The sequence below is a fragment of the Hakea prostrata genome, chromosome 2 (genome assembly GCF_041222555.1).
Source record: "Hakea prostrata isolate BN-2017 chromosome 2, UWA_Hpros_2, whole genome shotgun sequence".
In the NCBI taxonomy this organism is placed as follows: Eukaryota; Viridiplantae; Streptophyta; class Magnoliopsida; order Proteales; family Proteaceae; genus Hakea; species Hakea prostrata.
The window spans coordinates 42,613,879-42,640,465 of record NC_142601.1 but is presented as its reverse complement, the minus strand read 5'-3'; the positions used below and the strand labels follow the sequence as shown (position 1 = coordinate 42,640,465).

General features: G+C 38.7%; 1 protein-coding gene across 1 annotated transcript in view; it reads left to right on the top strand.

Annotated features, from left to right (window-relative positions):
- The window catches only part of LOC149024393 (D-lactate dehydrogenase [cytochrome], mitochondrial-like), a 76,723-nt gene extending 52,198 nt beyond the window's left edge, over positions 1 to 24,525 (top strand). The window contains exons 14-18 of the mRNA XM_089144651.1: positions 6,849 to 6,911; positions 21,531 to 21,610; positions 21,856 to 21,986; positions 22,776 to 22,819; positions 23,355 to 24,525. Of these exons, the coding sequence (XP_089000777.1) occupies positions 6,849 to 6,911; positions 21,531 to 21,610; positions 21,856 to 21,986; positions 22,776 to 22,819; positions 23,355 to 23,474 (438 nt within the window). The 3' untranslated portion in view covers positions 23,475 to 24,525. The remainder of the gene's footprint in view (positions 1 to 6,848; positions 6,912 to 21,530; positions 21,611 to 21,855; positions 21,987 to 22,775; positions 22,820 to 23,354) is intronic.
- Positions 24,526 to 26,587: the final 2,062 nt, after the last annotated feature.

The window sequence follows — 26,587 nt, the reverse complement described above, 5'->3', positions numbered from 1 at the left end:
CTAGGCAATCACATTCCCAATCAGTCATTCACAAGTACTACTGATAATACAAGACATAAGTAAATAATCATTCATAATTGAAATAACAATTGAATCATAAGAACAAGTACTATTGTAGTTGAAGAACTACAACATCAATATAATTATAAGAAACTAAGTACAGCAGTAGTAATGATCATGTAATCAAATATAAAGACATGCATATTAGGTTATTAGGGATCAACCATCCTTACCTTAAGTAATCTTTAAAGAATTCCGTAGAATAATTAGGAAGAGGTCCAAGACTAGGAATTAAAACCTAAACAAGCATATAATAATAATTAGGAATAAGACTTAGAAGATTAGAAGTCAAACGGAAGCAAACAGAGCAAATTTGAGGCTACTGTCTGTGTTGGTCGATTGGTTGGTCTACTGGCCTAGTCGACCAATGGAACAGTATAGGGGCTGCAAACCCTAATTTGGTTATAACTTCTTCGTTTGAAGTCCGATTGGTCCAAAATTTGAAGGGGATCTTCCTAGAACATATTAGGACTATCTTAGAAGGTCAAAACATCAAGTCATGGTCAAAAGATAGGTTCTTGATTGAGCCATAATGATTTAGGGTCTTAATATATACTAACCATGGCTCTCATGGAAAAGGCCAGGGAGAATAAAGATTCACCCTAGGGAAAATAAAGAGTACGAAACCACATCAAGGAAAGCTTTGGGGATGATCCAATAATTAATAAAGGATTAGGGTTCTCAATTGGATATCATCTCATGAAGGTTCCCCTAGATTGGTTATCAAAATAACCCAAGGTAGGTTCACAAAGGGTAAGGGAAACATAGGTTTAGTAATTCAAAACCAACAATGGCATTGGGGAGGATCAGAAATAATAGGGTTCCCAATTTGGATATTCTCTCATGAAGGTTACCCAAGGGTTTCCTCCCAAATTCAACTATTATGGTTTCTCATTTAGGAAAGTAAAGGGATTCACCCAATAATCATGGGGACACAAGGGAAGGTCATGGTAATGGTATGAGACCTTCCCCACAATCATAAACTTTGTAGAAAAAACAATACAAGGGAGTAATCAAGAATTCAGGTAAAATCAAAGAAATAAGAACATCACCATATGGTTCAAGAATATAGAGTGAATGGGGGATTCACTCTATGGCCAGGAGAAACAAAGAAGAGGCCATTACAGTAGTGTAATACCCTTCTTATAATCAGAAGATCAGAAGTATAGAAGAAAGAATGAATCAAAGAAGAAACGGATTGGTTACTAACCTTTTAGAAGAAGAATCGACAAAGAAACTCGAACGGATGCTTGAGGATCTTCCTTGGCTTTGGAGGAGAGGTTCTAGGATTCTTCCCATGTTCTCCAGAGGCTTAGAACTGATTGTGAGTGAAAAACACGGAGTTCCCCCCTTTAAATAGCATAAAAAGTCCCAAAATTGCAAGGATTTCCAAAATTGACCATTATAACCCTGTTGGTCGATTGGCCAATCGACCAATCAAGACAGCAACTCCATTTTAGGGAATTGATGGTCCAGACTTCATTATTTTTGCATGGGCTTCGTACAACACCTCAAACAACATACCTAGCATTGAGGGATGTCTTCAAACCATGTCCAGATAGGCTTTAGGTCCAACAACCAGACTCTCCTTCATCAATGTGCAGCTTCTTCTTCAACTTAGACAAGGTTTCTAAGTATAGAACACAATCATCAATATCCATGGGTTTTGGATCAAACACCATGTCTTCTACTGAGATGGCCCATAGTTGTCTTCTACTTTCATTTCGGGTCTTAGGTCCTACAAACAACAGGGTTTCCAGGTTAGGGTTAGGGCTGGATTTCACAAATTTAATTGGTACCAAATCAAGTTTGGTACTTATCATGCCAGATATCACTTGAGTAATTGACATAATTTCGTTTACTCGACTTGATGTTTATACATTTATTTTGTCCTGCTTAACAGTTTGAGCTCTGTGGTGAAATTTGTAGTACAGCGGAACGGTCATGTGTTATTCCTTGGAAATGCCCTGAAAGGTTCTTCCCCCTTCCCCCTCTTCTTTTCCCAACAGCTCTTCTCCTTTGGTGTCAATGTGATGTTGGCCTACACCTACGACAGAATGTTGATTATCCTTCCTAACAGTTCAAACTTTTATGTGAAAAGGTTGTGAATGATTATTCTTGTGAATTAAAGTTGCAAAAAGATAAGAAGAGAATAAGTAATGGAGAATAATGAGAGACTATAGGCTTGTGTAACGTAGGGTATTTCAACTTATTGTTTGAACTCCAACTTCATTCAATATATATTCACTTAAAAAGAACCAAGACACATAACAATACCTAATTGCCCTCAACCAAAGAAACAATCTACTTTGTCATGTTTTTTCTTCATGAAAGAATGATTTGAAGCAGTTCGAACAGCAGCTTGGTTATCCCACTACATTTGCATAGGAGAATAATCTGTAAATTCAATCTCAGTCAACAGCTGTTTCAGCTCACATGTTACATGCACTATAGCTTAGTATTCTGACTTTATGATGAATTGAGCCACAGCTCTTCATTTCTTGCTTTTTCATGATACCAAGTTTTCCTACAACAAATGTGTTATAACATATAATACTAGTTGATCTTCTATCAAGTGGAGATTTTGCCTTGTCTGTATTTAATTGACTCTCAATCCTTCCATGTCCATGATGAGTACAATAGACCACATTTTTAGGTGTTGCAAGATACATATAACAAAATCCTGATGAGATGGGCTTCTCTTAATGTGTGCTGGAATCTGATTGCTGTGAAAGATGGAACATAGGAGACTAACACTACTCCGTCAGCACTTGAGATAAAGGACTGGAGCTTCAACCTCGCTTCCACCGCCTCTTCAACCTTGTCAGTGCTCTTACCTTTTCCACCTTTAATCGCAGCTACTCACAGAAATGAAGAAGAAGCCCAAACCTCAAGAACCCCCGCTTCTCCCCTTCTTCCTTCATCTAGAATCACTGTTGCTCTCATACCTGTTGCTGCTTTCCTCCTTGACCTCAGAGGCACCCTTGTTGTCCCCACCCTTCCTTAGGTCTCATGCTTGCTTATATCTTGGATTCACTAATCCTCAAGTCTGGCTCCCTCTTCGGTGTTTATTTCTCTCTTGTTGTTGTGCAAATCTCCTTCTTCCTTAGCTCGCTGGTCTTTTCATCTTTCACTTCTGTTCCTTAATCTATCTAGCGGCCTTACTCTGAGCCTTCACCAACTTCCTAATCGGAGTCTGGATTCAAATCAGGAACCCCTCCATTGCTATCCATTGCTCTCGCCTTTGAGCTTCTTTGTTTGCTTGCAACCCCTTTGTCACATCATCTCCATTTACTTGGTAACTGTCTCTGCTATTGATATGGGCAACGGTCTTCTCGCGACGTCACCGACGATCTTCCTCTGCTATTGCCGCAATGTAAGCCCCATCATTGATGCTCTTTATAGGGTCTCAGTGGTTGTCCCCTCCGGTGGTGACAATTCTCGCTCCTGGTTAAAAGTCTGCACAGCCACAGTTGAAGATTTCTCTGCTGCAAAGAATGCCCCTGGTCCACACCACAACCACAGTCACATCCTCAACAATTTTCTCGCGCTCGTGACGTCACCAGTGATCTTCCTCTACTCTGGTGAGTGCCCTGAGTAACCACCGTCAGAATAGGGTGGTCCCCCTACTATCCTTGCCTTTGCTTATGCGTCATTGGCCAGGAATCATGTTGCAATTAGGCTGAGAATTTGGATATGACTCAGTCCATGATTCCTGCTGCCTACGTTGCTAGATCTGAGCCTGACACCCCTAAAGCCTCCCCTCCCCTGATGCCTTCCCTCTGTTGGTCCCCTCCCCCTTGTCCTCTGCCATCGGCTGCGAATTACAGTCAAGCCCTGACTCTCTCTCTCTCTTTCCTCATCCCCTTTTTGTCTCTATATCCCCTCCCTTGTGGGCCCTCAATCTTGGACCGCCACTCTCTTATTTCCTCTCCCTTCAAATGAGCTCACTTTTCCATTTACCCCCCTTAACCCTGAATCCTCCTCTCCCCCTTCTTGTGTCTCCCCCTAATGGGCCTGGTCCATCCTCTCCCTTGCTGGGCCCGATCACCCAGCCCAGGCACTTATCCCCTCCGCTTATGTTTCCTTTTGGTCCAGCCCTCCTATAGTCCTACTAACCTAATCCCTTGGCCCCATTGCTTGCCCAGCCTTCTGGGCCCACTTCTTCTCTGAACCTTCCCCCCTCTTCTCTCTCCCACCTTATCAGCCCTTCCTCTTTCACCTCTCCCCCTTCCGACCCTACCAAGGACGCTGCCCAAATCCTTTGTCGGTCTCTAGTTGTGAAATTTTTAGAAGGAACAATCGCACCAATATAAGGCAAGACTAAATCGGCAAAGATTTTTTTGTAGATTATGTGTTGCTGCGAAATAAGAAAAAGGAAAATATGAACAATAGGTGCTGTTTAGTTTGTCTAGGCTGTTTGCCATTGCGCTCATGGGTGGTTGCTAAATTTGTTGCCTCTTTGGTTGTCTTGTTTGTTGAGCCTTGTGGCTTCTGTTGCTTGAGCTTGCCCTTTGTGGTCTTGTACTTTATTCTCTTTGGTAATGAATTTATTTATTCATCAGAAAAAATAAATCCTGATGAGATGTCCCTCGAGCAAGCAAAAGTTGGCTCATTGTACTAGTAGGAAAGGCAATATGAGGTCAAGTTACAATGAAATAATATATTCTCCCAAGTCCCGACAAGCATTCATTATGTCCAGGATCACCAAGAGCATCACCATTTCCAGTAGTAAGCTTTTAATTACGGCTTATGAAAGTATCTAGAGCTTAAGCCTAACAGTCTTGTCTCCAAATGTAGATTAATAACATATTTGCATTGTGAAGGGAGTATTCCTTTCCTTGATTGAGCCACTTGTTCACTTAAAATTATTTCAACCCTCCCAAATCCTTAGTGTGAAATTTCTATTGCAAATGCATTCGCAACTCAATTTTTGAAGTGTCATATCCTGTAGTATCTATATCATCCACATATTCACTGAGATATATTTGTTATGCATTAGAATGTCAAAACAGTACAGAATGACAGCTAGCACAATGTGTTAGTCTAAAACTCTATGAAAACTTCAGTTACTGACAAACATGCTCAAGGTGATCTTTTTCAACCCACAAAAAAGACTTTTTGAGCATACACAATGTCCTGTACTCCCCTGTTCAACTAACCTTCGAGTTTGTTCCTTGTATATCCCCCTCATGGAGATTCTCCTGCAAGAAAGCATACTTAACATTCTACTGAAATAATTGACAATGATGAGTGTCAACAAGTGAAATCAATATATGAACAGAGATAGGCTAAGCAATAGAAGAAAAAGTGTCCAAAGTAATCAACACCATACATCTGGCCATAGCCCTTGGCCATCAGCATGGGACACCAAATGTGCCAAAGAACTATCTAGATTTACCTTGACCACAAAAACCATTGACAACTAACAGCCAATTTACTATAGGGTAACACAACAAGATCCGATGTCTGATATTCCTACAATGATTATAATTCCTGAGTTGTAGCAGCCACCAACCAGGAATAGACTGTGACTCTGGATCAGACTCCGGAGTAGGATGACCCTCAATAGTATGCAAGCAGGAATGGAAGGTGAAGACTTTGGTAATCTCCAGAGTTTACATGTTTTACTAGCTGTGGAGTCTCAAGTGAAACCTGGAGGAATGTCCATGTAGAATGCTTCTTCCAAATCACCTTGAGGAAGTTATTTTTACATCAAGTTGCTGAAGATTCCAACTGACATTTGAGCACAAGGCAGTAAGGCATGCAGTCATGCACAAAGTTCATTGGCAACAGGAGAAACTGTCTTGATAGTCAAGGCGACACCTTGGCATCCAGACACTTTTCAGGTAGCTAGGCATCTTGTGTTGACTTGGTCACTTACCTATGAATTGCCTTGCTGGTGTCACTCCCCAGGGGTTGAATGCCTTGAATCACTTAAGATGCCATGACTGCTATAAAATACGTGTTGTGAGAGACGATTATCCTCTCGAACTGGCGCTAGCTTGTGCTACCACAAGATTGAGAGAAAGTCCTAATTAGAATAGGACTTCCCCCCTTGAAGTTGTCCTAATTTGAATATGACTTCCCCTTTCAGTCTTTTGTAAGTCCTTCTCTTCCATAGCTGTGTTGGTTCTAGCTCTTGTTTGGGCAAATGAATAAATCAACTTTTTCAGAGCAATTATCTTTCTATCTGCAACGGTATGTGTAGGGGACTCCCCCGTCAATCTGGCCGTTTTACCTCTCAATAGTACTGTTTATTTTCCGTTTAATGCTACAAGCAGATTTGTGTCCTATTGGTCTTTCCCCTTCAGGATGGAACCAGCTCCTAAGTGTCATTCTTCTTGAAGGCTGCATTTCTTCCGCCATGTCATCTTTCCATGTTGGGTATGTGATAGCATCTTTCCAGCCTGTAGAATAATGCTGGTCCAAAGCAGGAAATACCAGGTTTCAAACACTGATGGTATATCCAAAATTGTAGGCATCAAATAGGTTCCTACAAACCCACCATAGGTTGATCATGTACGTCAGAGACTAGGGAGAATTTTTTCTTAGTTCTGGACATTCCAAGAGAACTAACTCATTCAGTTTATTATATCATTTTTTTATTATTATATTTGAAACTTAAAACAATCTTGCTTGAACCACACTTTGGCATTTTCTTGGGTCTGAATTTCTTGTATTGAGATAGTTATGATCAGACTACTAGTAATGATTGTCCAGTTCCTTTTTTCTTGGTTCCAGTGAAATCAGATTTGGTTATTTTCCTTTTTCCTCTTTTCATGTAGATAAGGAAGGAAGCACTTTGGGCTTGTTTCGCAATGGAGCCTAGTTTTGAAGCAATGATTTCGGTGAGTTCCTAATTAGTTCCCATTTATTAATTTGTTATATACTATTATTCAGTAATGATTTTAGATTAGGTTGAGAGTCAATCTAATATATTCCATTTCATGGGGGAACTTTGTGAAAGTAAACAAAGCTTGCATTTCTCTTTCCTTGGTCCACATTAAGCACTTAGTCAGCTTTTGTCTAATCACCATACCTTATTTGATAACAATTGGAGTCGTCACCCAAAACTTGGTGTGGTTTTCATGTTATTTACCTAAACTAAATCTTGTCCAGATGATGAAATAAAACTTTTGGAGGACTTCATTTTTCATAAATTTGCTTTTATTTATTTTATTTATTTATTTTTAAGTTGGACCAGTTCATTTAATTATTACGTAAGAGTTATGAAACAAACCAGAATCTCCTCTTGAGGTGCAGCCACAAGTCTGAAAGTGAAACCAGAAAAATAGAGAAGAAGAAAAGAGAAGAGAAGAGAAGTGAAGAAGCAAAGGGGGGGGGGGGGTGTAGAGACTGCTTCAATAATCTGCATCTATACACAAAGAGCTTTATTTATAGACGAAGATTACAGCTCTAATCACTCACTAATTCTGAGTACATTCCAAAAATAAAAAACTGACTCTCTAAGATTCTAGTGACAGCTCTCAAAAAAGGAAAGAAAATATAAACTAGAGCTATTAGGAAATTAATAACTTTCTAATTTTGTAAAGAGCATAATACTTTTCAAATCTGTAACTACATTTCCTCTAAGACAGAGCTTTCTCTTTTTGAGACAGCTGGGACTCCAAGAAGCCGCAACTTGCTCTCCAAGTAACTACTAGGGTATTGCAACACCCCCCCTCATGCTGGAGAGTATTGATCACCACCTCCCAGCTTGAGGCATCCATCTTCAAAGGCTGGACCAGATAAAGATTTAGTCAAGATGTCTCCAACATGTTCAGCAGAAGCAACATATGGTGTAGCTACAACTCCTCTCATGACTGTGTCCCGCAAAAAATGCAAATCCACTTCCACGTGTTTGGTCCTCTCATGAAATACCGGATTACTAGCAATGTAGATTGCTACCTGATTATCACAAGACATCTCAACTGGATCTTCAACTTCAATCCCTACTTCTTTCATGAAAGATTTAACCTAAAATTTTCAGACACCATTTGAGCCATAGCATGGTACTCAGCCTCAGCACTAGACCAAGCCACTCTAGTTTGCTTCTTACCCTTCTGAGTAATCGAATTCCCTCCAAGGAAGGTACAGTAAGAAGAAGTTGACCTTTGATCATCTCACAATCCTGTCCAATCAGCATCTAAATAAATGCACAACTTTAAACAAGCATTTTTCTTGTACACAAACCCTTTTCCTAGAGCCTTCTTCAAATACTGTAAGATACGCATCAAATCATCCCAGTAAGGCTTCTTAGGTGAATGCATGAACTGGCTAATAACAACTATAGCATATGACAAGTCTGCACGAGTCACAGTAAGATATATAAGCTTCCATACCAACCTTCCATACCTCTGAGGATTTGTCAAATCTTCTCCTTCATTCTTGTGAGTTTGAGATGAGGTTCTATGGGTGTATCAACAAGTTTATGCCCAAGAATACCGGTTTCGGTCAGCAAGTCCAGCACATACTTTCGTTGAGAGAGGCTGATCCCATGATTGCTTTGAAGAATTTCAACTCCAAGAAAATACTGCAAATGCCCCAAGTCCTTAATCTGGAACCGTGCACTAAAAAAATTCTTTACCTCATTGATGCATGCATTATCACTTCTAGAAACATTTATGTCATCCATATAAACAATTAGTACCACAATTCCAAACTTCGTCTTTCTTACAAAGACACAATGATTTGAATAACATTGGGAAAATCCCACTTAAGGTAGTGTGGAAAATTCTTCATACCATGCTCTTGGTGACTGTTTCAACCTATAGATGGATTTGTTAAGTAGACATACTTTAGTAAAATCCCCCCCCCCCCTTAAGCAACAAACTTAGGAGGTTGCTCCATATACGCTTCTTCAACCAAGTCTCCATACGAAAAAGCATTTTTTACATCTAATTGATGAAGAGGCCATCTAAATTAGCCGCCAAGGACAACAAAATACGGATAGAATTTAAACGAGCTACAGGGGAGGAAAGTCTCAAAGAAATCCACACCATAATTTTGACTATACCCTGTTGCAACTAGCCGTGCTTTAAGGCACTCTACAGGTCCATTAGACTTATACTTAATCACAAATACCCAACGGCATTTCAGAAGATCCTTACCTAAAGGCAAATCCACAAGAGTCCAAGTATCCCTAGAGTGTGAAGCCTCAATTTTAGTTTCTATAGCAGCTTTCCAACCAAGATGAGAGAGCCTCAGAGTATGTGATGGAACAGTTATAGAAGGTTGAGATATAGTAAGGGTACGCTACTGAACTGACAAGTGAAGAGTAGTATCATAATGAGAAATGTGATACATCACATTAGAATGTTGGAGCGCTTACCTTTATTCAAAGCAATGGGAAGATCTTCAGGATTATTAGATGATGGAGGAGGATCTGTAGAAGAAGTGATATCGACTGCTGTACCATCTAACTGTTTTTGTTTCTTCCGCCAATGATAGACTTGCACTGGTGGAAACTAAATTGGTACCTCATTTGGGGCAAGAAGTACAATGGGTTATTCAAGGGTTTCACAATCTGGTTCTTCCTTAGGCATCTCAGAAAGAAACAATATTATTTCAAGTAAAGGGGGGGTCAAACATATCATCTTCAAACAACTGATTAGGGTCATGATATGGTGTATCTTCAAAAAAGGTAACATTTGGTATGATGAATTGATGTTTGGCCAAAGGGTCAAAACCTTTGTATCCTTTATGATATCGAGAATAACCTTAAAAAAAAAAATCCACTTTTGAGCCTTGGCTGAAAACTTATCCTTTGGTTGGGGTAAAACATGTGTAGATGGCACAACCAGAAAATAGAGGTGAGTCTAGATACACAAGTCAAAATGGTATTCCTCTTGCAGCGGTGATGATGTCATTCAATTTATTAAGGTGTAAGCTCTAAGGCCATCATCACACCAATATTGCTTAGGTACACTCATATAGGACATAAGGAACCTTGCTACTTCTTACAAGTGCCTATGTTTCTGCTCAGCTACACCATTTTGTTGTGGCGTGTGTGAGCAACTAGACTGATGAATAATACCTTTAGAAGAACATAGATCAGAAATCACATTTTGTATATACTCCAAAGCATTATTCGTGTGATTTTTTTTACAGATGTACTAAATTGAGTAAAAACTTTAGAAAAAAAATCTATAATAATTTTTTAAACTTCACTCGATCCTTTATTAAAAATAACTAGATAAATCTGGAGAAGTCATCTACAAAAATGATAAAATACTGAAAACCAAGACTATTAGGATTATGACAGGGTCCGCAAACATCCGAATATACTAAAGAAAATAAAATTGTACTTCTAGGTTCAGTAGTAGCTGGAAAACTTGTCCTGATGTTTACTTAACTTACATGCTTCACACTTTATTGACTTAACATCCTTGCAATTAGAAAAAACCAACCTAAGTCTACTAGGAGAAAGGTGTCCCAAACAATAATGCTAGTCTAATGGTGACACAGTATACGTCTTCGCAGTAGAAGTGTCAAAATCTGTCAAAAAGTGCAGTCCATCTTTTTCAATTCCTCCATCAATCCTCCTTCTAGTTTGAAGATCCTGATATTAAAAAAAAGATGGAAAAAACAACACAAGACATTGTAAGGCTTTAGCAAGAACGACTGACATAAATAAGATTTACTAGAGATTGTGGAATAAATAAAACAGATGAAAGGTTCAAATTCATGGTTGTCAAAGCATTCGCTTAGGCGGCAAAGCGGTTTTTCAACCGCTTTGTTTTGAACCGCTTAATTGATGCCCAATTTGCAAAGGAACTTCAAGGCCTAAAGTGACATAGAACCTATTTTTTGCTCCGGGGGCATTGCCCCCCACGCCCTCACCGAGGCAACAGAATGTGAAGCATAAGCCATACTTAAAATCAAGAGTCAATGAATCAGTAAATGCGTAGGCGGACGCTTTGACAACCATGGTTTGATGAGATGAACTTATGTTTGTGTTCTTTTTTTGAATAATTTTTCATAATTATGATTCTTAAATGCTTATTTTTTGGGATGAATGTGACTATTGAATATTTGTTTAGCTTATTATAGAAAGTAGTTGTAAAAGTAGTTGTATTGAAAATTTTTGACTCAAATGCTTTGTTCACCTTATTGCTGCCTAGGCGCCGCTTTGTCTACTAATCGCCTAGGCGGAGCCCCAATTGCTTTTTTATTTTATTTTATTTTATTTTATCGCCTTGACAACCATGTTCAAATTTAGTAAAGGGGATACATTTCCATTACTGAAAACGAAAGACTTTTCACCGTTAGCCATAACAATAGGAGTAGGGATAAGAAATTTTGAAAATTTTGAAAACATGGATGAAATACCTGTGATATGTTCGGATGCCCTAGAGTTTACAATCAAAGAATCTAAAGCATAAAACTTAGTAGATATACCTGTTTGGGCAAGACTGGTGGTGGATGTATTTTGACTTTGCTCTAACTATTGTAGGCACTTTAGAATTTGATTGAGGTTAACACTAGTAGACGAGGAACTTTTAGATGCCACTAGAGTAGATACGGATGAGTTATCATTGGTATTCTCTCTAGTGGATGTTGTTATATTAACATAGTTTTCTGCCCACTTTGGCTGGCCATGCTTGTCATAACAATTTTCTTTTGTATGATTTTGCTTGCCACAGTAAGAGCACACTCAATTTCCTTTGGATAAATTTTGTAGGGGGAGTTCGATCTCCTCCCCTTCCTCTTCCTCGACCATTGCCTCTTCCTCGTGAGGGATAAGAGCCACGACCATGGCTTGCAACCATTGCTGAAGTCTCCTTGCTTTCTTGTGCACTCTTTTGTCCACACATATGTAATAACCTATAGAAAGCATCACTAAAAGTAGGTACAATTTCAAATGTCAAAATTTGACTTTGCCTATTAAAAGTTCTGGATCCAAACAAGCCAGGGCATTTGGAAACATTAAGCTCGCCGTGTCTTTAAAGTTTCCAGATTGGTAGTAAGGGGCTGATGTTGCAGTTCTTCAATTAATCCTTCAAAACCACTATAATATTCCATCAACAAATGAGCATCCTGAGAGTAATTGAACATTGGTCATACAGATCATAAACTTGCATAATATTTTTCTCTTGACCTAAGGAGTCGCGTAAGTCCTCCCATATTTGCTTATATGTGTTATAAAACATGATGTTATTTGTAATAAGAGAATCAATGTTATTCCAAATCCATATCTTGTCTACAACATCTTCACGAGCCCACGTTTCATGTGCGGAAACATTGGTTGTATCCAAGGAACAAAATTCGACCGAAATAGGAATTTTGACCTTGCAAAAGGCCGGAATTTCTATGTTTCGGTTGAAATTTTGGTCGAAACTGGACACCTTTTTTATGGAAATTGGAACTTCATTTTTGGGCCTCATGTGGATTCAAAATGATTTGGATTCTTGCATAGTACCTATTTCAAGCATAATAAACACTATATAACTACTAGTTTACAAAAAAGAGAAAAAAATTGAAAATGTAACATCCAAGTATATACTAGAAGCGAGAATGTTACCAATTACAAGTCTACTCTATTCCATGTCTCCCTCTTCCGTTTGTACCCCATGCAAATGACAATACAAGTACCATGATGTTTGCCCCATATAGTTGTCGATTGTAGCTCTGTACGTGGCCTCATCCACATGCCTAATATTTTCTGACGGTGGGAAGTTAAGAATCTCCGGATAAGGAACTAGCTCAACAACATATGGAAGGCCGGTGGCGGCTGTGGTATAGAGTGGAAGATCTACTCAACTAATGGAGCAGCATCGTGGTTGTCAGCATAAGGTTCATACTGACAATAAGGTTTTAGTGGCCGACTTCGATGGGTGACAGTGGGAGGGACACCATAAGCTCCATAACCATAAGGCTCCACTAGTGGCTGACCCTGAGTCTGATAGCTAGGAGGGACACCATATTGTCCATAACCATAAGCTCCACAAGTTGATCCAGTAGAACTAATACTCTCCACAGCAGTATCATATGAGGACCCTACAGGCCTATGCCATCCGGATCCTCTAAAGGTGGAGGAGTCTTTGGAATCATCTATGCTTATTGATCTCATAGATCCCACCAAGCTCTCGGCATTAGCCGAACAGTAGGACCCATATGATGGTGTGTCCTCTATGCTATAGCCGTGCTGTCTCCCCTTCCCCTTCCCCTTCCTCGAATATGTAGAGGAAACATTTTGGCCTCGAGATGCAGCTCCAGTGTTGTTTGAATCTTATGCCTTGTGGGTGAACTGACTCTTGCCTGTGAATCTAGGTGGTCGTCCTCCCCCCTAACTCTCACAGAGTGCTGGTGTTGGTGCTAGTGATCATGGTGGTGGTGGTGGTCTGTCCCTAGGATTAGTTGAATCCTGATCACAAGGTCCAGCACCCTCCTCATCCCCTCCATCATCTTCATCATAATCATCATCATCATCGTCATCATCATCACCATTGTCGTCATCGTCGGAGGCTTGAATCACATCATCCTCAATTTCGGACCAGACAATCAAATCCTCACTCTGGGTGGATGCACTCAGGTGTGGCACGAAGGGACTAGCGGGTGTGCATGTGCACTCCTCTCTTGGGCCATGAAGTCCTCCACATCAACCCCCATCTCCTCTGTAATTTGTATATTAGGACGACGTCCCTCCTCATCCAACAATGGCTCTCCATTGTCATTGATCTAGTCAACTACTAGGTTATCATCAACATCCATCTCAAATATGTCAGCCAACTCGATATTATTACTCTCTTTGTCCATCCCTTGTCTAATATGATCATCCCTCAGTCTCATATTATACTTTATGTAGACAAGGTCCTCTAGACGCTTCACACCCAATCAGTTGCGCCTCTTTGAGTGAATGAGGCTGAAGGTGCTCCAATTTCGCTCACAACAGTGGCAAAACATGTTTGGGAGTGCACTTTGCTTGCAATCGCACTCAAGTGGGGTGAGTCACTTCCAAATTTCAACCACCATTCAGCTGCAACAAACATAGACTCCAAGTCATTTCAATACTTAAATAACTAAATTAAAGATAGAATATAATAATTAAATATATAATGAATGAATTTACCCCCAGGGACGAATTCCCGTCCCAATACAGCCACGGAATGACCGAAGCTCCCAGTGGCATCCCTAAATGCCTTTATCTAATATATAAAAGGAAAAAAAAAAAAAAACTAGTTACTAGGTCAATAAGTTAGTATAAAACTATGAATTGTGAATATCAAATCACTATCTCACCTCCATAAGGATGATTGCTTGTTTAGATGGATCCGGTTCCAACTTCTCCACTACAGTTTGGACGGCATCCATCAACTCTTGCCTCATCCCAAGATTGTCCTTGTAATGGTACTTGGGATTTAAATAGTATTTTGTGTAAGAAAAAAGATTCCTCAGAGTGATTGTTTTAGGTACCTAGGTTCAATCATAAGTAAAAGAGGTGATTTAGAGGATGAGGTTTCCAATAGAATTAAAATAGGGTGGATGAAGTGGAGAGGTGCGTCCGGGGTCTTATGTGATTGGCGTATTCCATTAAAGCTTAAAGGAAAATTTTATAAGACTGTTGTTCGACCAGCTATAATGTACGGTGCAAAGTGTTGGGCTGTTAAAAAGAATTATATAGATAAACTCAGTATAACAGAAATGAGGATGTTAAGATGGATGAGTGGAAAAACTAGGATGGATAAGATAAGAAATGATCATATTAGAGTTGGTCTGGGAGTTGCTCCCATAAGTGATAAGCTTTGAGAAAGTCATTTGAGGTGGCACGACCACGTTCAAAGGAGACCTATAAATGCCCATATACGGAGAAGTGATATAATCCATATTGAAGGAACTAGAAGAGCTAGGGGTAGACCTAAGATAACCTTAGGAGAAGTGGTGAGAAAGGATATGTATAGCTTAGGCATTGTATCTAGCATGGCCTCGAACAGAACTGATTGGAGGGCAAGAATCCATGTAGCCGACCCCATTTATTTGGGATAAGGCTTATTGTTGTTGTTGTTGTTGTAAGAAAAAGTATAAAAGGGAATAATTAATACTTAATAGTGTGATAACATAATGAAAATTAAATTGAATACTAGACTTAACAACTCACCAGCCTTATGTAGTGGATGCTGCACATAGACTCCCATCTAAACTTAGAAGCTTCAAGCGTTGTTGCTACAGCTGCTGCTGCTAGGCCTGCTCGCCTTCGGTCGGAAGCTCCTTGACTCCTGAATCCCGTCTTGCCATGGTTCTAAGTAGAAGAAGAAGTTGAAGCCGGCAGTTGACTTCTAGGTTCCGTCCGGCATTCCTGGAGGCGGAGAGATGCTAGCGGTCCTCCTCTTTGCGTCTCTCCGCCTCCTTCCCCTCTCTCCCTCTCTCTTCCTCTCTTTCTTCTCTCACTCTTCTTCTTGTTTGGCCTTTTCGGAGGAGGAGCAACTTTCTGCCTCATCCTCCTCTCTCTTCTCTTGCTCTTCTCTTCCCTCACACCCTCTCCACGTCTCCTCTCTGTCTCTGCTGATTTTTTGTCGAGCTCTCTAATCTGAGCTCCGTGCTCCTCCCTTTTACCTGTTTTGCAGAGGTTTGGTCGAGCTTGATCTCAAATTTGAGATCAGCTCTCTTCCCTCTATTTCTTCTCCTCCCTTTGCTTCTCCTCCTCTCGCTGTTCTCTCCTGAGGTTGGCTGATCTTGTTCTTCCCTTTGATTCTCCACTTCTCCTTCTGTTTCTGCGATCCAATCTCCCTCTCCACCTCCTCTCTTCTCTTCCTTTGGCAGCCTCTGTCCTCTTCTCGAAAAGAAAAAAAAAAACCTCGAGTGTGTCTGTCCATTTTAGGCTCATCTGTGTTTGTTGAGGGTTCCGGTCTCATTGGCTCCTTAGGCATCGGGGGGTAGTCTTGAGGGGTTTCTTTGCTGTTCTCTCCAAATCGGATACAATCTCATATTCGCTCTCTTTCTTCTCCTATCTCCCAATTTGAGCTCGGCTTAACTTCGTTGAGGGTTCTTTCCTCTTTGGCCTCTCCAGTGTTGGGGGTACGCTTGAGAGCCTCAGTTGTTGATCTCTCCATATCAAATTCGACCTCAGATTCAGATTCTTCTTCTCACTTCGTTTCTCCTTCTCTTCGCTTGTTGTTTCAAGGTTCGCTCCGATTTGATGAGGGTTCCTTTGATGGCTTCTTTGGCTTTGGGGGAAAGCTTTGTGAGCTATCTTTTTTGAACTCTCCATTTTGTTTCGAATCTTATTTGCTCTCTTCGTTCTTTTCTCAATCTTGTGATATTGCATTCCCTTGCGTCCCTTGCCTCTATGGTGCTAGTGTGTTGGTCCTTGTGCTTTGTTTCTAGGAAGGCTTCCAATTGTTCCGATGGATTGGGAGACTGCGAAGGTTCAGCTGGGCCCCTTTGATACGCTTCCATGGTTGTTTCTAGTCTAGCTATGGGTCACTTGTGCTGTGTAACAAGTTTGCTATTATTGATGCCTTAAATTGTTGTTTGGCTCATTGTCTTTTAGTTTGCTTCTTTGTTGACCTTGGGTCTCTTATGCTTGTGTATCTAGTTTGCTTTAGTTGTTGCTCTTGTAGTTGCTAGTCTCAATGCCTCTTAGGTTGCTTGTTAGATGAGGCCTTTTTCTAGCTTTGTCCGGGCTTGTCGCTTGTGCTATTGTATTTCCTTCTCTTTGGTAATGAATTATTTAATCATCCAAAAAAAAAAAAAAAAAACTTGGGTGATTTCGAGGACTTTCTTGTTGCCCTGTGGGTGGACCTGAGCAACTTGCTGCTTCATCCTCTCTACTTCAACAACTATGTGTGGTAGAGTAGGTCTTCTTTGTTGATCTACCATCCTCAACACATACACCATAGGCTCAAACATCTTCACCACTATCCTCACATTATGCCAAAAAGTCTCATCGAGTATGGTCAATTGTGTTCTCCTTCCTCTTACGGATGAAGAACCCTTTCAACGAAACCATTGCTCTAATGCAAACATGCTCCAAAGTTCAGTCTTTCTACTCTCAAAACTCTGCAGTGCCATCCAATTGGTAGCAAATCTGGTTATGCCTGGCCTCACTAAGTCACAATGACACTTGTCCCTCATCATTTTTAATGCATATGTGTGGTTTGAGATGAATGTGCTAACTTGTTGAACTTGCTCCACGGTCTTCTTCACAAGCTTGACCTTTCCGATGTCCTTCAGCATTAAGTCAATGTAGTGAGCAGCATATGGAGTCCAAAAGAGGCTATATTTGTCCATCCATCAAGGCATCAATACAAAGTCATAAAGTGTACATATAATGTAAATATATGCATTTAAAAATGAAAAAAAATTAGTACTATATGTTTTGATACCTAGAGTTTCCTTGCACCTTCAACCCAGCTTTCTTGTAGTTGGAGCCATTATCAGTCACAATTTGGATCACATTCTCTACTCCAACCTCCTTCACCACTTGCTTTAATAATTTATAAATGTATTTTGCATCCTTTTTATCACTGGATGCATCTATTGACTTGAGGAATGTTGTCCTCCCATCACAATTCAACATGAAATTGATGATAGACTGTCTAGTGGGACCAGTCCAATCATCAGCCATCACGTCACTCCATAATGAGCCCACATGGGCTTTAATTCATTAATATACTCGTTTAACTCCTCCTTATGCTTAGGCAAATATACATTATATATTTTATGTGGAGTGTGTCCCTGTACACCACTCCTAGCCTTGCTTATCTCCTCAATCATATTCCTACAGTAGGGCCCATGGGTTGTATATGCTAAAGTACTATGGCAATAAGCCCATTTGGAGAAAGCCATCCCCACTTTTTCCTTCACACTCCCCCATAAGTGCTTCAACTTTCTCTACTTTTTCTTAGGCCTCATAAATAGGGCTGGATCATTGCGAAGAATTTCTAGATCCAGATCTGTTGGATTTGCTGATGAAGCTTGACCCCTTGTTAGGGCCCGTGGGATAGGAACCTCCTACCTCACACTCTGACTCCTCCTCATAGGGACTTAGGAGCTGCCTGTGCCTCCTATACCTGTTGGCTCTCTAGAGGACCCACAACCTAGAGACCTCTGTTGCTTCCTCATGTCATCAACCCTTTGTTGCTTCCTCATGTCATCAATCCTCTGTTGCTCCCTACTCATCATCATCGCCCTCCTGATCTGCTTGGCCTTTGGGTCAAGGTCACATCCATACTCTCCTGGCTCATTTAGACCATAATCCTCGGGATCTGGAAGGCCATCTAAGCATGCATCCTCGAACTCCTCCCTTTGTGTTCTCTTCTCTTTCCTCTTTTGCTTTTCCCCACTAATATATGAGGCCATTGCCGCCTTGACCTCTGAGGGCACCTTTTGGCACCCTACCACATCCCTATTTCCACCAAGCTAGATGCACCTTCAGTCTAGTTGCCCCACCTCCTCATACTTTTTTCTTGCAGTAATTGCACTTGCTCTTCCTCCTATCAGTTATCAATGCCTCCCGTGTTGCCAAGCTATGTCTAACGTCTTTGAAAGAGAGTGTCTGATACAAGAAATACACACTAATTATCTTGAAAAGCTCCACAATATGCTCAAAAAATTACATACATGCTTCTAATAATCATGGTTATCAAAGCGTCTACCTAGGCGGCAAAGCGGTTTTGAACCACTTAAATTGTTGCCGCTCAACTAACGAGCTGATTTCTTGCTGCTTTTTTGCTTAGGCACTACTGTTTTGCCACCTTTTGCGCCATATTACCACCTATATGCTAAAGTAACCGTTTTTTTTACATTTTGTAATTTGTGCATATTATTTTTTTATCATAATTTATTCTACAATGCTGTATATAAATTTAAATATGTGAGCCATTTCGGAATCGAGACCCAATTTACAAATGAACTCCGAGGCCCAAAGTGTGTGTCGGCAACAGAATGTGAAGCATGAGCCATATTCAACATTGTTAATCAATGAATTATTAAATAAATAATGATTTGGAAATCGGAATAATGAGATCATTAATTTATCATGTCGGCATTGTTTGGTTAAAGAAAGAGAAAAATGGATACATCAATTCTGATTACTGATCTATGCACAAGAGTACAAGACACTTATTTGGCGTCACACTATCATAGAGGTAAGTAAGAATGTAAAATTACTACTTTCATTTTCATTTTTCAAATTGATTATTGATATAGTACATACTACATAATTATTGTTATGAATCTTATGATGTTTGATGAGATGAAGTTATGTTTTTAATCTTTTTTTGGATAATTTTTCATAATTGTGATTCTTGAATGTTTTTTTATTTTTATTTTTATGAATGTGATTGTTGAATGTTTCTTTAGTACTTTAGTTTATTATAAAAAATATTTGTATTAAAAAATAGTTTAAAAGTAGTTATATTAAAAATATTGACTAAACCACTTTTGTCGCTTTATTGCCGCCTAAACGCCAAAAAGGAGCCCCAATCGCTTTGGTCGCTTTGACGCTTTTAATAACCTTGCTAATAATAACCTCCTATTTTTAAATATAAAAAAAATATTTAAGTATTTTTTAATGTATAAATAATTGAAAAATATGTAAAATACACACTATCTATCTTAAAAAGCTCCACAACATGCTTAAAAATTTCATACATGCTTCTACTAATACTCTCCTATTTTTAAATTAAAAACATAAATTAAATATATTTTTTAATAGTTACATATAAATTATTTAAATATATATTAAATACAATAAAAATAGATAATTAACAGAAAAAAATTGATTCAACACCATTACACCAATATGGTGTCTCAATTCTCACATACATTAATTTGAAGCTCACACATCTACCATACATACACATTTTTTAGCAATATAATTTACAAAATAATTTTTAATAATAGGAAAAAAAATAGTAGGAAGAATAAAAAATTAGTTTTGACACTACAAATTCATAGATCAACACTCAAAGTAAACATACTAAAATTTGGAAGCAATCCAAGAAGATTTAAGGCACAAACAAAACAAAAATAAAAAAATGAGGAAGTTTGTTACTCATCTAGTAAGATTTGAGAAAATTCACAAATGGAGGAGCAAATCTAGTATTTGAATGAAATGGTGTTGTAGAAATTAGATGAAAAGAGGGATGAAATCAAGAGAAATAAAAAATAAAAATAAAATTGAAAATAGGGTCGAAATTCGAAACTACTCGAAATGACGATAGGTCGATAAATGGCTCGAAAATGTACATTTGATGACATAAGGTTGTATCGTTTCGGGTTGATACAGTATTGGTCGAAATATCGGTTCGTATTGACCGATATCGGTTGATACGATATGATATGGTACACTTTTTGTTCCTATCCTTGTATTTTGTTTCGTTTTTTAAAATTGCAGATATTTTGACCGAAATTTCGGAAATTTCAATTTTGGTCAATCTTTCTTCCATGGCTATATCCTTCAAATCAACTTCAGGACAGTCTTCTTTTAAGTACTTTGATTTTCCTTGGGCATGAATAAATGCATACATCGCGTTTGCCCAAAGAATATAATTTTCAGCTTTTTTCAACTTGATACTTGTAATTTGGAAGGGCATACCTTCCTTGGCCAGAATTTTCGAAGGATCAGCCATTACAAAAGCTGAGACTCTTATTACTGATAGTACAGACAACTACAATCATAGAAAATGTAATTATCTTTGTAGAATTTAATTTCATGTAAACATCACAACTACTATTGCAGCATAATGCTGTTGCTGCCACACACGAACCACCAAAAAAAAAAAACCACCAAGAGATGAAAAGTCAAGTAACCACGACCTTAGTGGAAGGCTCTGATGCCATGAAAGAAACCAGAATCTCCTATTGAGGTGCAGTGCAAGTCAGAAAGTGAAAATCAGCAAAATAGAGAAGAAGAGAAGAGCAGAGAATGAGAAGAGAAGTGAAGAAGCAAGGGGGTAGAGACTGCTTCAATAATCTGTGTCCTCTACCCCAAAAGCTTTAGTTATAGATGAAGATTACAGCTCTAATCACTTACTAGTTCTGAGTACATTCCAAAAATAAAAAGATGATTCCAAAAATATAAAAAAACTAACTCTCTAAGATTCTAGAGACATCTTTCAAAAAGGAAAGAAAATATAAACTAGAGCCATTAGGAAATTAGTAACTTTCTAATTTTGTAAAGCGCATAATACTTTTCAAATCTGTAACTACTTTTCCTCCAAGAGAGCTTTCTATTTTTTGAGACAGCTCACACTCCAAGAAGACATGAGTTGCTCTCCAAGTAACTACTAGGCTATCGTAACAAATTACATTTACTGTTTTCCTTGTAATTATAGTTTCTTGCAAAATTTTATACTTTTAAAAACATGGAGCATTTTGTCCCCATCTGCAATCCTTTCTTTTCCCATTATCCAGTAAAAGACCGAAAGTGGCTTTGCTGCCATTGGATGGAGATTTCCATCGGTGGAAAAGTTGTGATCTTGATCAAATTTTGGGATGTTTTTACATATTTTCTTTTCTTTCAGGATGTATGTGTTCCTTTGTCACGGCTTGCAGAATTGATATCAAGATCTAAGCAGGAGCTTGATGCATCATCCTTGGTGTGGTATGTTGGTCTATTCTAAACATATAACAAATCAGAAGGGGGTTGCTTTGATTTATTTTCTTCTCTTCTTTTGTGTAATTTCTATTCTAAAGCTTATTCCTGCATCTTCTGGTCTGTTATGGTGTGCATCTAGTGTATAGTCTCACAATTTAATGGTAATGAATAATTATACTCAACAGGAAGGAAGAGAAATAAATGCTGATGTTGTTCACATTTTTTCTGTTTTTAAATGTTCCTGACATCAGTACGGTACTTGCTCATGCTGGTGATGGGAACTTCCATGCATTGATCCTTTTCGACCCCAACTGTGAAGAACACAGGAGAGAAGCGGAGAGACTAAACCATTTCATGGTCCATACAGCCTTATCAATGGAAGGTACTCATACTAAAATTTTTGTTGAATATTGGATGGTGTTTATTTACTTATCTCTTTGAATATCCAGCTGTTAAGTCCAGATTGTCTCTTTGAAGCAGCCAACCTATCTGACAGCTGGGTTGGCACACACAATCCTGGTTGGCATATGGGGATGTGTGCCTGCTTCAAGGTGAGGATCAAGTCACCCGGCTCTGACAAATTACGAGGTTTTTAGGAAAGGCTGACTTTTGACTTACATCCTATGTAACGAAGAGTAGATGATAAGTCTTATATATGAAATTATGTTACTAGTTTCTTATGTGTAATAATGTCATTAGCTTTTTCATTTTGTCTCCTTTTCAGATTTTGTTATGTCAGATACCTATGTCAGTGTCAGACACAAATGACTTCTGATTTCTATACAACTTAGACCTTCTGAATTTCCAATTAGGTTCCATTGTAGATAGGGTTTTGGATGCATCCCATTGGCCGTTGCCCATGGATATTGTAAACTAGCAAAAAGTTTAACTCGGGAGGTTTCTGTCTCAAGCTTCTGTGCAACATGGTAATTGCATAGAAATATTTTTACATGTTAATCCATTGCTCATGTAACAAAGAACAATTGGCAGGAATTGGATTTTTTTTTTTTGGGGCAAATGGTTGCATTTTAAAAGAAAAATCATTTCTCTGTTACAGTATTGCAGGGTGTATGAACACAGTTCAGAATCCTTCATTTGTAGAAAGTGTTTTGACGTTTGGAACTTCAAATACACTAATCATCTCCTTCTTTTTGCCTTTTTATTTGTATAGGGACATGTACAGGGGAACATGGTGTTGGCACTGGGAAAATGAAGGTATGTTGACTTCACTATCATACATAATTGGGTGCCATCTTATGTTGCATAATGGTAGTGCACAACTTGAAGAAGGCCATAAGCTGAAACATAAAACACTGTCATGATCACCTAGATGGCATCAAGCATATTTTCACGATCATATCTTCCTAGATGGCATTAACTATTAAGCATTTATACCAAGATATTCACATTGTTTTACCTTGCAAGCTTTTAACGAGGTAATCCGTTCTGCAATGTATATGCATAGATGAGCAATGTCCAAGTCTTTCTTAGAGCTTTTTTTGGGTTGTTTGTGGATTATTAAATTATCGAACTTTGACATCAAAGAGAAGGCTGTAGAATAATGAAATATCTTTTACCTGCATATTTACTATCTACATCAATAGATTACTTTTCCCTGTGATAGGAAACACTATGGTGTACATGCAAACCCTATATATGATTATTTGAGAGCCTAGGAAATAACGTGGTTGCAGTTTTGCTTTCAATGATATTGCCATGCCTAATGGAAGTTTCTTGGTTTTCTTTTCAGTACCTTGAAGAGGAACTTGGAATAGAAGCCTTGGGAACAATGAAAAGAATTAAGGCAGTCTTGGATCCCAACAATATTATGAATCCAGGAAAACTAATTCCTCCTCATGTTTGTATCTAAGCTACACCCTTCTTCAGATTGCAGACACTGTATACCTTCCTAAATTAGGTGAGAAGTGTAAAAGTTATTTAGGGATGATAAAATGATGAGAAACATTATTAGCCTGTCTGTTATACTTTGATTATCCCAACTAGCTACATTTTTAGGATTATTTGCTGGATTTATCTCTTTTTTGGCTTTTTGATGTTCTCTTTCATAATCTATTATTAAAGAAATGGTAAATTTCACACACTGCCACTGTATTTATGAGTTTATCAAGTCTAGTCTGTCAAGTGTGCCTGGTTAACTTTCTCTAAATGACCAAATTACCACCATAATACCTTTATGTCTGTCTCCAAATAACCTATCTCAATTGTATTTGACGCTCTGTTAAAGGAACATTAAAGAAGTTGGAAATCTGCAATCCAAGAAAGAATATCAAAGAAGCTGAAAGTCTGTGATTGGAGCAGGAAAATCTTAATCAGCTCGTAGCTGAAGCATGCCTGGTTGGCGAAATAAGATCTCAGTTCAAGTGTTTCGAATAGGTACCGAAGTCTGCACAACCAAATTATTTCTTCCTCCTCGGCCCCCATCCATCCAAAATGATTCTTGGGGTACAACTAGAAAGTGTTTCCTGTTGTTGCCAAGAAGAGGATATTAGCAAGATAATTAACCCACACCTACATAGAGGATATACTTCCCATTTGAAATAGCTAAGAGGAGATGCACCTAGTAGAAGGGGTCATGGCCTAATAGGCTTCAGCAAGAGTTGGTGCCAAGATAGGAAGTCCGACACCACACACAGAACTTTCGCGTGAAAATCATCTGTCAATTGCATCCCATAAAACAAAGTCGTTATAAGAATCTCTAATGGCTGAGTCAATTTTGATTCTCCCATTTAAGGTTTCACAAACCACCATGCACAAGAAAAAAAAACCACCTTCTTGTGTTAAGATCGAGCGAGGCTAAACCTGCAATGAACAAGTGAGTATCATGAAAATCCTGCCAACTTGGAGAACACAAGGAGAACCACTAAGCACCTGCACCTTGTCATCTTGATTGATTGAGTCAATCTGTGAGTTAAATTTCAACTGTCTATTGCTGATTGATTGGCTCATCCCTAGGCCGATTGACTGGCAGTTGCTGTCAAGGGAGAACCGGGTATAGGACTAAGGGGAAGGCTCCAAAATGTGTACTAACACATTTATATCATGTCCAGGGACTAAACACTAGTTTGGGAAGGTTATACAGGAGGTCTTTAGCCAAACCAGGCAAATTTACTCCGAAACCAAGGTGAGGGATTGTGTGCTAAATTCTGCAATTGTGCTTTTCGTATTCTTTTGTGGTTGATGTTTGCCTATGATTAGTACGAGCAAGCATCATATGGATTCACATTTTCTGTAATTCATTTCCCTACAATTCCCTACAATTTCCCTATAGGATTGTGCCATGTGGCATTTAAGTAATCCAACGGTTATCCAATTTAAACTAAATTTGAATTTTATTTAAACCCACCCATAAATTTGAATTTTATTTAAACTCTAGCTTGTTGGGTAACCGTATCATTACTTAAATGCCACATGGCACAATCCTAAGAGGGAACTGTAGAGAAAGGAATTACAAAGGATGTGGATCCAGCGTCATACATTCATGCATTCATTAAGACTATGGGAATGAATATGGGATCATACATTTGGTTTAAGTTATTGACTCTTATGTTACAAATTCATCAACTTGAGTTCTTTTCAGGGAGTAGATGTAAACTTAGAAAATTAAATCATTATAAAATCATTGTGTTTTGGTACGTGATGTTTAAAATCTTGTATAAATTTATTTTTATTTCATTTAAATTTGCCTACTTAATATTATATGTGCAATTAATTGAAAAATTAAGTTAATCCACTAGTTGCAACCTATTCATCTCCTTTAGGTTGCATTAACAAGTACAACATCGATATGAATGCATGGAATGAGGTGTAGTGAGCATGAGAATAAAAGAGTGCATGAGCAACTTTTAATGGGCTAACTAGATGGATTTGCATACTTTTATTATTGTACATCTTGTGCAGCATGTAGGACTGTAGTTGTTTATCCATTATATTTGTTGTGTGCTTCCCCCTCAAATTCAGTAGAATTCACCTTGTGAAAGTTTCTCTTTTTTAGATGATGGAATAGGTATATGGGCATCAATTTGTGGAACAGGAGGCACTTGGGTATGAATATGGTTAGGGGTGCAAGTTTGGCCCTGGCGGCCCTGACCTGCCCTAAGCCCGCCTTGAGCCCGAATAGGGCTTGGGCTAAAGATTTTGGCCCTAAGGGCGGGTTAGGGCCAAAATATTCTGGCCTTGAACTAGGGCCAAGGGCGGGCTTGGGATTACTCTCTAACCCGCCCGGCCCTGATTTTTGGCCCTGATCTTGGCCCTGACCCAGGCCTTGATTTTGGCCCTGATCCTAGCTCTGATTTTGGCTCTGATCCTGGCCCTGATTTTGGCCCCGATCTTGGCCCCGATCCCCCCGATCCCGGCCCCCGATCTTGGCCCCCGATATTAGCCCTGATCTTGACCCTGATCTTGGTCCTGATTTGAGTCTAAAGACTCTGGACCCTCCACCCACATGGAGAGGAATTAATTGTAATACATATGGGTGGATACTTGACACGTGTCAAATTTTAGAAACATGATAATGTTTTGTAGAAAATTAATAAAAATAAATTATAACCTCATTACCAATGTAATAAGCATCTATTTGATTTTGGCCCTGATTCTGACATTAATTTTGGCTCTAATCTTAATATTAATTTGACGATGATCATGTACTACAGTATTAGATTTTTACCTTGATCTTCATACTAACATTGATATGAGTCTTGATTTTGACATTTAGTCACTTTGATCATATTAGACTATAAATTCACTTTTTATATTATTTTTCCAACAAAGTCATTTTTAGTTCAATAAAATATTGATTTTGTTTTTTGACTAAGGCGAGATAATATATTATAAATAATAAAAACTATTACGTAAAGAATTAATATCTAACAAATCTACTGTGATATTTCAAAAAAATTTATTAAAGACATATAGCTATGTTTGTAACTAAAACATCATTTTCTTTACCTATGAAAAAAATACATT